The sequence below is a fragment of the Gallus gallus genome, chromosome 15, assembly GCF_016699485.2.
Source record: "Gallus gallus isolate bGalGal1 chromosome 15, bGalGal1.mat.broiler.GRCg7b, whole genome shotgun sequence".
Lineage (NCBI taxonomy): Eukaryota > Metazoa > Chordata > Aves > Galliformes > Phasianidae > Gallus > Gallus gallus.
This window is the reverse complement of record NC_052546.1, coordinates 682,620-693,196: the sequence shown is the minus strand read 5'-3', so window position 1 is coordinate 693,196 and position 10,577 is coordinate 682,620. Positions and strand designations below refer to the sequence as shown.

The 10,577-nt window shown below is 51.1% G+C and overlaps 3 protein-coding genes and 1 long non-coding RNA gene across 6 annotated transcripts; 2 read left to right on the top strand and 2 right to left on the bottom strand.

The window, feature by feature from the left end:
- Nucleotides 1–8: 8 nt before the first annotated feature.
- UFD1L (ubiquitin fusion degradation 1 like (yeast)) lies at nucleotides 9–6,178 on the top strand. 3 transcript variants are annotated; one of them, NR_173333.1, is made up of 12 exons: nucleotides 9–67; nucleotides 207–313; nucleotides 728–760; nucleotides 1,599–1,720; nucleotides 2,054–2,184; nucleotides 2,597–2,669; nucleotides 3,383–3,451; nucleotides 4,037–4,102; nucleotides 4,472–4,519; nucleotides 4,911–4,999; nucleotides 5,087–5,168; nucleotides 5,562–6,178. NR_173333.1 is itself a non-coding variant. In NM_204301.2 (12 exons), the coding sequence occupies exons 1-12, from the start codon at nucleotides 65–67 to the stop codon at nucleotides 5,634–5,636; spliced, it is 924 nt and encodes a 307-aa protein (NP_989632.1). In that variant the 5' UTR covers nucleotides 9–64; the 3' UTR covers nucleotides 5,637–6,178. The 3 variants fall into 3 exon arrangements, 2 of the variants coding, with proteins under 2 accessions (NP_989632.1, NP_001383207.1); NM_204301.2 differs by having other exon boundaries at nucleotides 207–339; NM_001396278.1 differs by lacking the exon at nucleotides 728–760 and having other exon boundaries at nucleotides 207–363.
- Nucleotides 5,594–6,248, bottom strand: LOC124417214. Its single transcript, XR_006931544.1, has 2 exons — nucleotides 6,072–6,248; nucleotides 5,594–5,654 (listed from the first exon to the last, which is right to left on the bottom strand). It is a non-coding gene; the product is annotated as an uncharacterized LOC124417214 (long non-coding RNA).
- Nucleotides 6,249–6,378: 130 nt separating this feature from the next.
- C22orf39 (chromosome 22 open reading frame 39) lies at nucleotides 6,379–7,335 on the top strand. Its single transcript, XM_015275693.4, has 3 exons — nucleotides 6,379–6,426; nucleotides 6,501–6,668; nucleotides 6,763–7,335. Exons 1-3 carry the CDS (start codon nucleotides 6,403–6,405, stop codon nucleotides 6,886–6,888), a joined length of 318 nt encoding a protein of 105 aa, XP_015131179.1. The 5' UTR covers nucleotides 6,379–6,402; the 3' UTR covers nucleotides 6,889–7,335.
- A 282-nt stretch (nucleotides 7,336–7,617) lies between these two features.
- Nucleotides 7,618–9,618, bottom strand: MRPL40 (mitochondrial ribosomal protein L40). The gene is made up of 3 exons (XM_025155527.3): nucleotides 9,371–9,618; nucleotides 8,461–8,616; nucleotides 7,618–8,113 (listed from the first exon to the last, which is right to left on the bottom strand). The coding sequence occupies exons 1-3, from the start codon at nucleotides 9,523–9,525 to the stop codon at nucleotides 7,804–7,806; spliced, it is 621 nt and encodes a 206-aa protein (XP_025011295.1). The 5' UTR covers nucleotides 9,526–9,618; the 3' UTR covers nucleotides 7,618–7,803.
- Nucleotides 9,619–10,577: the final 959 nt, after the last annotated feature.

The following is a 10,577-nucleotide window of genomic DNA, read 5'->3' as shown; positions in this document are numbered from 1 at the left end:
GAGCGGTCGCGCCCGCCCTCAGCAGCAGCGGCAGCAGCACAGCTCCCCGCACCGCGCCGCCGCCATGGTGAGGCCCGGGGGGCGCCGGGGCACCGCGGGGCTGTGAGGCGGTGGGGAGGGAGGAGCGCCGTGTGTGGCGGCGGGAGCTCGGGGCCGTAACGCTGCCCGGGCCGCAGCGCCGCTGACGCGGCTGTTTTCTCCCGCAGTTCTCCTTCAACATGTTCGACCACCCCATCCCCCGCGTCTTCCAGAACCGCTTCTCCACGCAGTACCGCTGCTTCTCGGTGTCCATGCTGGCCGGGCCTAATGACAGGTCAGATGTGGAGAAAGGCGGGAAGAGTATGTGCCTGTTTTCTTTGACTCGTAGCCCGTCCGGGTTGGGCGGCGGGGCGGGCCGGGCGCCGGGGCCGCGGTAACGGCTGGGGCTGCGCGGAGCCCGGGGAGCTGCTGGGAGAGAGCGCTCCGCGCTGCCGAACGAGGGCGGGGAAACGCGGGCCGGGCCGGGCCGGGCCGTGCGCCGTGCCGGGCCGTGCCGTGGTTCCGGCCGGATTCGGGCATCGCCGTGACAGCGCGCTGAGCTGTGACGGATCCTGCGTGATTTCTTACTCTGCAATGAATCCGTGCGAGTTTTTAGAACGAATGTAATCGTGGCGATGATGAAATTGCGTTACGTTGTGTTTGTACGGTCATAATTTTCCTGATCCTACTTTCTTTTTCATATCTGCAGTAATTATGCCACCGTCTGCTTTGGATCAACTCAGTAAGTGAATGTTTTGTTGTGGAATAGCAGCGTAATGAAAGAACAAGAGCAGAAATACATTAGCAAATGCGTTACCGAATAGCGCGGCAGTTTGGGTATGCATGTAGTCCTGATCACATGAAGAACGAGACAAGGTCCTTACGAACCGTGGCTGTGAGGTGTTGTGTGGTGGGAGTGCGGGTTGGCAGCGGGCTGCCCGTGGCTGCATACAAACACAGGCGAGGCGTTGGGCTGCTCGAGGTGGCAGTCGGTGCTTATTGGCTGCTGGTAACTCTTTGATGGAATAGTCAACCAGCGATTTCTTATCTGTGCCTGTTGGTGCTGCTGTCTGAGGGAAAGTTCTGTCTTCAAAAAAGCAAAGGTGAAAATGAGCTTTGAAAGAGCTGAGGCTGTTCATTGGGCTCCTTAATTCGGGCTATTTTTTTTCCCTTCTGGATTTTTGTCTTATTCTCAAGGAAATTATGATGTCAGGATTTATCTTTAAAATAGAGAAGAGGTGTTAATATCAATTAGGTGGGAGCTAACTGATAATGGCAGAAGGGTGCAACAGTAATAAATTCCTGTACTGAAATAATACCCAGTGCCCGCTCATGTCTGAGCTTGCGGTGATGTGATTGCTGATCTCTGATTGTGGTGTAAACTGAGGCATTTAAGCTCAAGGTGCAGTGGCAGCACAGTACTCCTGTACCTCCGTTCTCTCCTGGATTTGTAGTTTTGAGAAGCTGAAATAATGGCGTGAGGGAAATCCTCTCCTGTACCATGGCTCACGCCTTTGCTAATGTTCAATCTGTGAAAGCTTCAGACCTCTGCTGTATTTTTTTTTCTTCTCACTCTCCAGGCCGACTTAATATTACCTACCCAATGCTGTTTAAGCTGACCAATAAAAATTCAGACCGGATGACGCACTGTGGAGTGCTTGAATTCGTGGCTGACGAGGGCATATGTTACCTACCACACTGGGTGAGTTGTCTTATGCTGAACTGTCAAAACCTGAAGAGCAGGATTAAGGAGCTGCCAGGGTAATGTTAAAGAGATATAATGTTTCCTGAAATTGCATGTCTTTGCTAGTCATGATCCTAAAGCAACTTTCAGCCACAGCTCAGGTTTCTCTTAGTATGAGTTCAACCAAAACAAAGCAGGATGTTACTTAGGATGCACCTGTTTTTTTCCTGAAATTAAAGCACAGTAATCTGGTGCATTTCAGGGAAGACAGCGGCTTTGGCAAACTAAAGAGAATTAAAAATGTTGACTGTGTTAAAATAGTGGTTTGTATCTTTGCTTTCATTCTCGCAGATGATGCAGAATTTGCTGCTGGAAGAGGGAGGCCTGGTACAAGTGGAGAGTGTGAATCTTCAAGTTGCCACTTACTCAAAATTTCAGCCACAGAGTCCAGATTTTCTTGACATCACCAATCCCAAGGCTGTGTATCCTTCCTGTTTGTTGATGGAGCAGGGAAGAAAAGTTTACTCCCAAGTTGTAACGATGCAGAGCTATCTTTTTGGGCACAGCTCATGTTTTTATGGTAGTAGGTAGCACTGCTGCCATTTGTGAAAAACAAACAAGGGAAAAGAGCTTATGTTGCAGAATGTTGACGCAAAGTGTAGCCTGTAGTGTAAATTAGCATGAGACTTAGCTGAAAGTCTCCTAAGTTTAAAAGCATCCTATAGAAGAACAACTACAGAAGGATTTGTATACCTTAATGTTCATTAAAAGGCAGTCTTCATTACTGATGACTTTTAAAACATGTTTGAGAGAACAAAGATCAGAGTTTTATAGCATAGTAACTGTAAAGCTTTGATGTTTTACTGGAAAAACAAATCTTAACGTACTCTACAGATTAGAAAATGCATTGAGAAGCTTTGCTTGTCTAACTACAGGAGATGTTATAGCCATCAATTACAATGAAAAGGTACAGTATACAGCACCATCCAATGTAGGTTTCATTTCTATACCATCAATCTGGTGAAAGAAATTCAGGTCCATGTAAAGTACTCTGTAGTTTAGTATTGTGGCAGCATAAATACTTTGACTACATCTTGTGAGATATACATATATACATATATATATATATATATTTTTTTTTTTTAGATGAGAGTTAGTAGGCAAAGCTTCTGGCAGCACACACACATTGATCATTTGGGATTGTAGACTAAGCACAATTGTTGATGCCTAAATAGTCAGCATAGAGCTGTACAATATTGTTGGCAAATAGTCACAGATGGTAGATAGTGCAGTCATTTTGCTGTTGGAGAAAGAAGGGGGTCAGTTCAGTCATCTTTTTACCCATGAGTAGGGCTAAGAGTCCCGTTGACATTCTTAGACATCATGAGACAAAAATTATTCTGAATACAAAATTTAATTTCAGAAGTGCAGATGAAGGTACAGTAAGAGTGCAGCAAGATAGAGGAAGAGGTAGGTTCTCTAGTGCATATATGTAGCATCTTCAATAAAAATCTTTGTTGTTGTGTTTTCAGAGACTCTGAAGTATCCAGTCTTTAGCCTAGAGAGCACTTCAGTTTGTTTGGTTTCTGAAGGGAAGGATTTAGCTATGGTTTTCTTACACGTAAGATAAAATGCATCCATTGCAAGATGTGCAGTCTTAAATATTCAAAACTGTTTCAGATCTATGAGCTTCGGGTAATGGAGACCAAACCAGATAAAGCTGTGTCCATCATAGAATGTGATATGAATGTAAGTTATAACTACTGGGGGAAGTGTGGTTTTACTGTGTCTTTGCAAAAGGAGAGGGCATCTCATAAACTGGTAGCACTGGGCACCAGGAGAGGTAGCATCAGGTGGGATAGGGAAGGCGACTCACTGAAGAGCACCTGTGTACCTCTGTAACCACTGTATGTAACACAGCGTAAGCACTGGTCATGTGCTATGCTTCATGTCCCATCAGGTGACTTCAGTGCCTGGAATGTTATATTTAGATTCAACATGTTTCATAATCTGAAGAGTCTTATTTAACAACCTTGTCTTGATTAAATCTCCATTGGCACTGAGTTCTGTTTTACTGCTCTGTTTCAATTACATGCTAAGATTCATCCCTGGGGAGGCTTAGTCTTTTTTGTTGTTGTTGTTGTTGTTCTGAAATTTATTTGTTAAATATATATAGATATATTTAATATTAAAGCCTCAGTTCTTCCTTGTGCTTTCTAGATTAAAGTTGGAGCGATAGTTTGTGAAATTCTGAGGAATATTTTTATACTTATAGGAGTATAAAGCTTACAAATAAAAGGGAAACGCTTGTGCTTCTTTACCCTGTGTCAATAGGTGGATTTCGATGCTCCTTTGGGGTACAAAGAACCAGAAAGAAGTGCTCAACATGAGGAGACCACAGTAAGTTAAGCTTCTGTTTTGCAAAATGCATTCCCTAGTAATCTGCCTCAGTTGTGAGGGAGCAGTGTGTGCCAATATGTGTGTGTGTGTGCGTATATATATATATATATATGGGTTTTTTTTAATATTTATATATATACACATATATATGTTTCAAGAAAATATATATATATTATATATATTAAGTCTAAAACTGACTGACCTGATGCTTTTGCTTGAGTTACTTAGGAGATGGTTGTTTAGCAACTGTTAGTTTTTGAAATTGATTTTTCTAAGATTTTGTTTGGTCAGAAGTTTATGGAGCAGTTTACATTTATTTTGCTCATCACAACGTGAACACCATGAAGTAACTGTTTTTTTGTCTGCCAGGATGTTGAAGCTGACCATAGTGGTTATGTGAGCGACGTAGGATTTCGTGTAAGTCCTCTCTTTCTGCTCTTCTCTGAATGTTGTGAAATGGTGAGGGAAGGTTGTTCCAAACAGCTCCAAATGGTGATAACTATAATAGTTCTTTGGGGTGTGGTTGTCATTAATCAGCAGCTGTCTGCAGATGCTTTGTGGTGTTTACAACCAGTGACAGTATGACTTGCTGTCCTTAATGTGCAAGTCTGTAAAAGATAGCTGAAACATACCCCTCCAACCAGGGTTTATCAGCTTATTACATGTACAAAAAAACCCTGTTCTGAATCAAACAAAAGATTATAGAAGGCTTTTTTGGTGGTGGTGGGTTTTTTGTTTGTTTTTAACAGAATGTAATATCCCTGTGCTTTCACATACAAGATACTAAAGCTCACATCTGTATACACAGGCATTCTCTGGCTCTGGGAACAGGTTGGATGGCAAGAAGAAAGGTGTTGAGCCCAGTCCATCACCAATTAAACCAGGAGACATTCGAAGGTGTGTGTTTTTCAATCACTTGTCAGCGAGTGAAGGATCGGTGTTTGAGAATAGTGTTTCTTTAATGTATTTATGCTTCTTTTCCAGAGGAATACCCAACTATGACTTCAAGATTGGTAGGATCACGTTCATCAGAAACTCGCGTCCACTGGTTAAGAAAGTGGAAGAGGTCAGTAAGGTCGGCTGCTGCCAGTTGAGCACAGAACTAGAAGGCTCAAACTGTTGTCCAAGTTTGTGTTTCCTCTCCCCATACTCAATTTTTCCCAGAACACTTATGTTATGAATTTGTATTAGTGAGTTTGCTTTAGATTAAGTCATCCTCGATGTCCTTGCTCGCTGATGCGAGGTTGGACCAGTGCAATAAGCTCGTGTTGCAGATGGGTGCGTTGTGGGAATGCTCGTGTTTTCTTTTTGGAAAGGAAGCAGTAATGACGTAGATTAAGGATGTGAAAGCTGGACGGTCTTTGGCCACTCTGATGGAGTATCCTTTGTAATAATCATTCACCTTTGTCATACTCAAGCAGGGGGCAGAGAGGTGATGAGCTTTTTTCTCTGCACCCAGGATGAAGCTGGAAGCCGGTTCATTGCCTTCTCGGGGGAAGGGCAGTCCCTGCGCAAGAAGGGCAGAAAGCCGTGAGGCTGCGGGACCCTCCGTCTGTCGGGAGGAAAATAAAATAAGAATTGCAACACAGGAACGCTGCGCTGTCAGACGGTCTTAATTTTCACTTGAAAATTAAGTTCTAGGAATTCTTTAAATGTAGGGATGTTTTCCTATGCATCGCAAAGGGGGTGAGTGTGTCCTGGGTAACTGAGAAGCAAAAGCAGCTCTTAGCAAGCAGTCTGCCCTCTTCCCTCCTGGTGACAGTGCCTCCCACTGCTCTGTGCTTGGCACTGCCCCCTCCCTGTAGGCCCCGTGCAGGTGAGCTTTGTGTGTGTGGGGTGATCTCAGCTCCAGGTGGTGGGATGTGGTGCGGCCCAAGAATTCAGGTTCTGATGCTTTCTGTAATTAGTAATGTGCCTCTTAATAGCTAGAGAACCTCTTGTAGCAAGCTGGGGGGGACAGCCTCCTCACCTCAGGCCCGGGACTGCTCGGGGAGGTGGGATCTCAGTAATGAACAAAGCTGTGCTCCTTCCTCAGTCGCGTCTTGAAACCTGGAGTAAAGGTTCCTAAATAACCGACGTGCTGTGCTGGCCTGCTGATTTCTGGGGGAGAAGTGAAGAAACGGGCGGCGGTCGGGCTGAGGGGGGCGGGGCTGCGCCGGGGGCGGGGCGACGGGGCGGCCATTAGCCGAAGGGCGCAACGGCGCGACGGCCGCTTTGTGCCGCCCCGTGCCATTGGCCGGGTCGCTCCTGTAAGCGCGGCGGCGATTGGAGCCCACAGAGGGACGCGCGCCGAGGGCGGCATGGCCGGCGATGCGAGCTGGCGGGTGAGCGGGGGGCGGTGCGGGCGGCTCCCTCGGCCTCGCGGCTTCTTTCCCCTCAGCGCCCGCTCTGTCCGCAGCCTCCGCGGCCGTGCGAGGACTACTGGTGGGAGTGGAAGCACTGCCGCGGGCTGCGGCACGCCTTCCACCACTACTACGCGCACGGAGAGCTGCCCGACTGCAGCCGCTGGCGGGACGACTACGCCGCTTGCCGCGCCTGGGAGAAGGACCGCACCGCCGCCGCGCGGGTACCGCCGGCCCGGCCGGCCCTGAGGACGGGGAGGTGGGGGGGGGGCTGCTTGCGGCGCCGGGGTCGGCACAGCGGCCGTGTCTGTGTTTCAGGAGGCGCTGTGCGAGAGCGAACGAGCGCGGGCCCTGGAGCGGAAGAAGCACGGCGCGGTGTGGGCGCTGCGGAGCTGCCCGCCGCCCGACTGGCACCGCCCGCTGGAGCGCGGCGCTGCCAAATAGCGGCACTGCCGGGTAGCGGCGCCGATCGCGGGGCTCTGCCGTCACGTGGCTGCGGCTCCGCCCCGCTGCCCGCCCGTACTTCACTTCCGGTCGGAAAACTTCATCAATAAAGCCGCTGTGCTCCCCAGTCAGGCCCTCCGTTTGAATCGGGCCGCGCGCGGACCTCCGGCGTTCGGCTCTCACCGCAGCAGCTCCGGAGGCCGCACAGCCGCGGCGGGGAGACAGAACCGCGCCGGGACCGCTCCCCGCCGGCGCGGGGTGAGCCGAACGCGATCGAAAAGCACTGCCTGGTTCGGCCCTGCCGCGTGCGAGCGCTGCCCCGGGGTGGGATGGCGCTGCGGACTGAAACAGCCAGTGCTGGAGAGCAGCAGTGTGCGTTCCTTCTAAAGGCGTCTAGGGCTGTACTGAAAGTTACTACGAAAATAAAGGTCTAAATGACTGAAGTGAGATCTGTCTTGGCTTTGGGCAAACACTATCAGAGACTTAATGCATTCTTTACCAGGTAAAGAAGTTATTTTTTCCTTTGTCGAGGTGTGTTTTCCATTAGTTTTACCTCTATACTGAAAATCACTGAAATCTGAAGCAAAGAAAGGCAGTGAGCAGTCAGCTACAGCCCCGCTGCTGGTGTGGCCTCACGCAATGACTGCAACGTTCCTTCCTCCTATCTGAAGTGCCTTTGTAGCTGTGGTTTGTGCAGAGCAAACATGGAGAGATGAGGTGCAGCTCTGCTGGCTGTTCTATTACATAGCTTGGCAGTTTAATAAAAATCAGATCATACACTTAGTGGGTTTTCTACCCAGTTGTTTTTACAGTCACGCGCCTACCGCGTTTTAATGTGCCAAAGGAGCCAGTAGTTCTCAATCCATCCTCCTTCAGTCGGCCGAGCAGCTTATGCCAGGTGAGCAACGACCTCCATCACTGCGTATACACTTTGGTGATATCGATGCACTTTCCTTCAGGAGGATCATAACCAGGAAGTGGTGGGGTATAATTAGGTCCATCTCTCTCAAAGGGGAAGAGCTCCTCATCCCGTCTGACTGCTGCCTGGTAGAGCTCCTCAGATTCCAGGCGTAGTTCTTTTAGTGCCTCTTGCTGAGCTTCTACGAGGCTCTGAATTGCTTCCTTCTCTGCCTTGTCTTGTTGCTGCTTATACAGAGACCACTTTTTCATAAGTAAAACTCTTCTTTCGGTCTCCTCAAATGAGAGAGGGGGAAGGCTTCGCACCCTGGGGGGGAGAAATGTGACACTGTAATAGGGAACGTGCCTGCACCCCAAAAAGCAGAATAATCACCACCACCACTCACCATACATCTGAAAAACCCACAATGTATTTCTGTCACACCATGCCTGTCTTGCAGGCTTTCCACAGCCATTCCAACAACAGATTCACATGGCTGTGTTTCAGGCTTTTAGCAGGAACAAAGGACATTTACTTTCCACATTTTTGTCCTAGCAGAAGCCAAGCACCACCTCACACAAAGGCTGGCACTGCACTGCAGCTTGGTGGAGAAAGAAATAGAAGTGTGTTCGCACCACAAATGCAAGCTCGAGGTGACAGACTGACTGACTTACCTGTTGCTATCTGAAAACTTCAGTGGGGTTTCAAAATCCTCAATGGGAATCAGTTCTGGTGCAGCTTTTTCCAACTTTTTAATCTTCTTTTTCACACGATCCTTCTGTGCTTGCTCTCTCTTTGGATCCACCTTCTTTTTTTTCTTTGGTTGCGCTCTAGCAAGGTAAATAATAACATGAAAATAAAAAGGTACTCTCTCACTGAATTCAATCCAGCATCCACTTCATGTTCCTAAGAACTGTTATTTCCCATTGCTTAACTTGGTCCTTAATAGAAGTTCCAGCCATTACCTTTACTCAAGCAATGCAGCTTCTGTGAGACAGCAGCGGGTGCTGTCAGGTTTTCTATAAGACAGAGCCATACCTGCCTGAGAAGACCCACTGTGAGATCTGTGCTACAGTACAGAATTTCTGACGTGAGGGAATTCCACTGAGATAGAACTGGGATTGGTTCCCGCTGGCTCAGCATGCAGCAGAGCCGGTACCATGTTTAGCTACAAACCTGTCACCTCACATTAAAGAAGTCAGAGAGGGTGATTTTACACATCCTTCTAACACTCCCACATCTGGAAGGAAATTCAGGGAGCAGGTATTTCTCTGCTGTTGTGCTTCCCACACCAACTACTATATGCAGGACAGCGTGTGCCACACTCCACAAAGAACCCAATCCTCACAGGGGGCCTATGGGTTATCGGCAGGGGGCTGGAGCTTGATGATCCTTGAGGTCCCTTCCAGCCCAAGCCGTTCTGTGATTCTATGGTTATCCCTCCTGCCGTACAGATGGGAACTCTGAGCGCCCGTGGAGCAGCCAGTCATTACATTACTCTGTGCCACCACACAAACTCATATTGGAGGGAAAGAACTCCCAGCTCCCAGTCTGGTGTTCAAATGACCACAACAGGCCACTTGCCTTCGCAGCGCTGCAGACCCACACGTGCACAAAGAACCTTCGTGACGCAAAGCGGCCTCTCTGAGGGCAGCTGCTAGCTGGCAGGCGGCTTTAAACTGAATTACATCAAAACAAAACGGAGATACCGAAACGCGACGTTGGGCGATGGGGTCCATAACGCACCACAAGGGCACGGCGCTCACCTCGCGGGCAGCGACGCCCTCCCGGCCAGCACGGACGTGTCCCAGTGGCCGCCCCGGCACGGGGCCAGGCGGGGCAGCCGGGAGCTGCGGGAGAAAAGGCACAGCGTGAGGGAGGCCGGGCCGGCCGCGGCAGCGCTGCACGGCGCGGGGGGTGCTCAGCCGCACTAAGCCGCAACGACGGACTTCTAATCGTATTTCACCACGTAATTCAGGCCGGCATACGGCCCTAGCACAGAAATAACCACTGGAACTCTTCGCTGAGGTAACCGAGCCCCCAGTTTGGGCCGCTCGGCGCTGAGAATCCGCCGAATGCCGAGGGCCGAAAGAGAACGTTCGAGTCCACGACGGCGTCTGGGAAACGCGGCCGAAGAGTTCACACAGCGCCCTCTTCACCGCAGCCCTTTCGGAGGAGCAAAGCCAAAACGGGCACGAGAGGCGCCGTTCCCGCCCAGAGAGCCGACCCCCCCGCCCCCATGCCGGCCCGGCTGCAGGCGCGCCGCTCAGCGGGAAGGGCCGAGTCCGGGGCCTTACCCCGCCGCCCCGGGCCGCCTCGCGTCCTACCTGAGCCCCCGCGCGGCCGCCAACATGACTGCCGGGAGCTGCCAGGCCGCGCTCGCACGGCTCCGCTCTGGACCACAAACGTCCCGCCCTGTATGAAGGCCGCGCCTCCGCAGCGCTGAGCGCTGAGCGCCTCCCGGAACCGCCCCACCGCGGTCACCCAGCGCGCCCCGCGGCCGCCGCCGGTACCTCCCGCCCGGCAGGGGGCGCTCGCCCCGCCCCGCCCCGGGGGCGGAGCGGCGGCCCTCGCGGGATCTCGCCCCCCGGCGGCTGAGGCGGGGGAACGCCGGGGCTCGGGGGCGGCTGTTTCCCGCCGGGCCGGTTTGGCGGTTGCCAGGCGCCGAGTTCCGGCGTTCGCCGGGAGCCGCCGGGAGCCGAGAGCGGGGGATGCGGCCGGGCGGCGGGGGCTGCGGCACGGGCGGCGCCGGGACATGGAGCGGCGCTGAGGCGGCTCCGGGCGGCGGAGG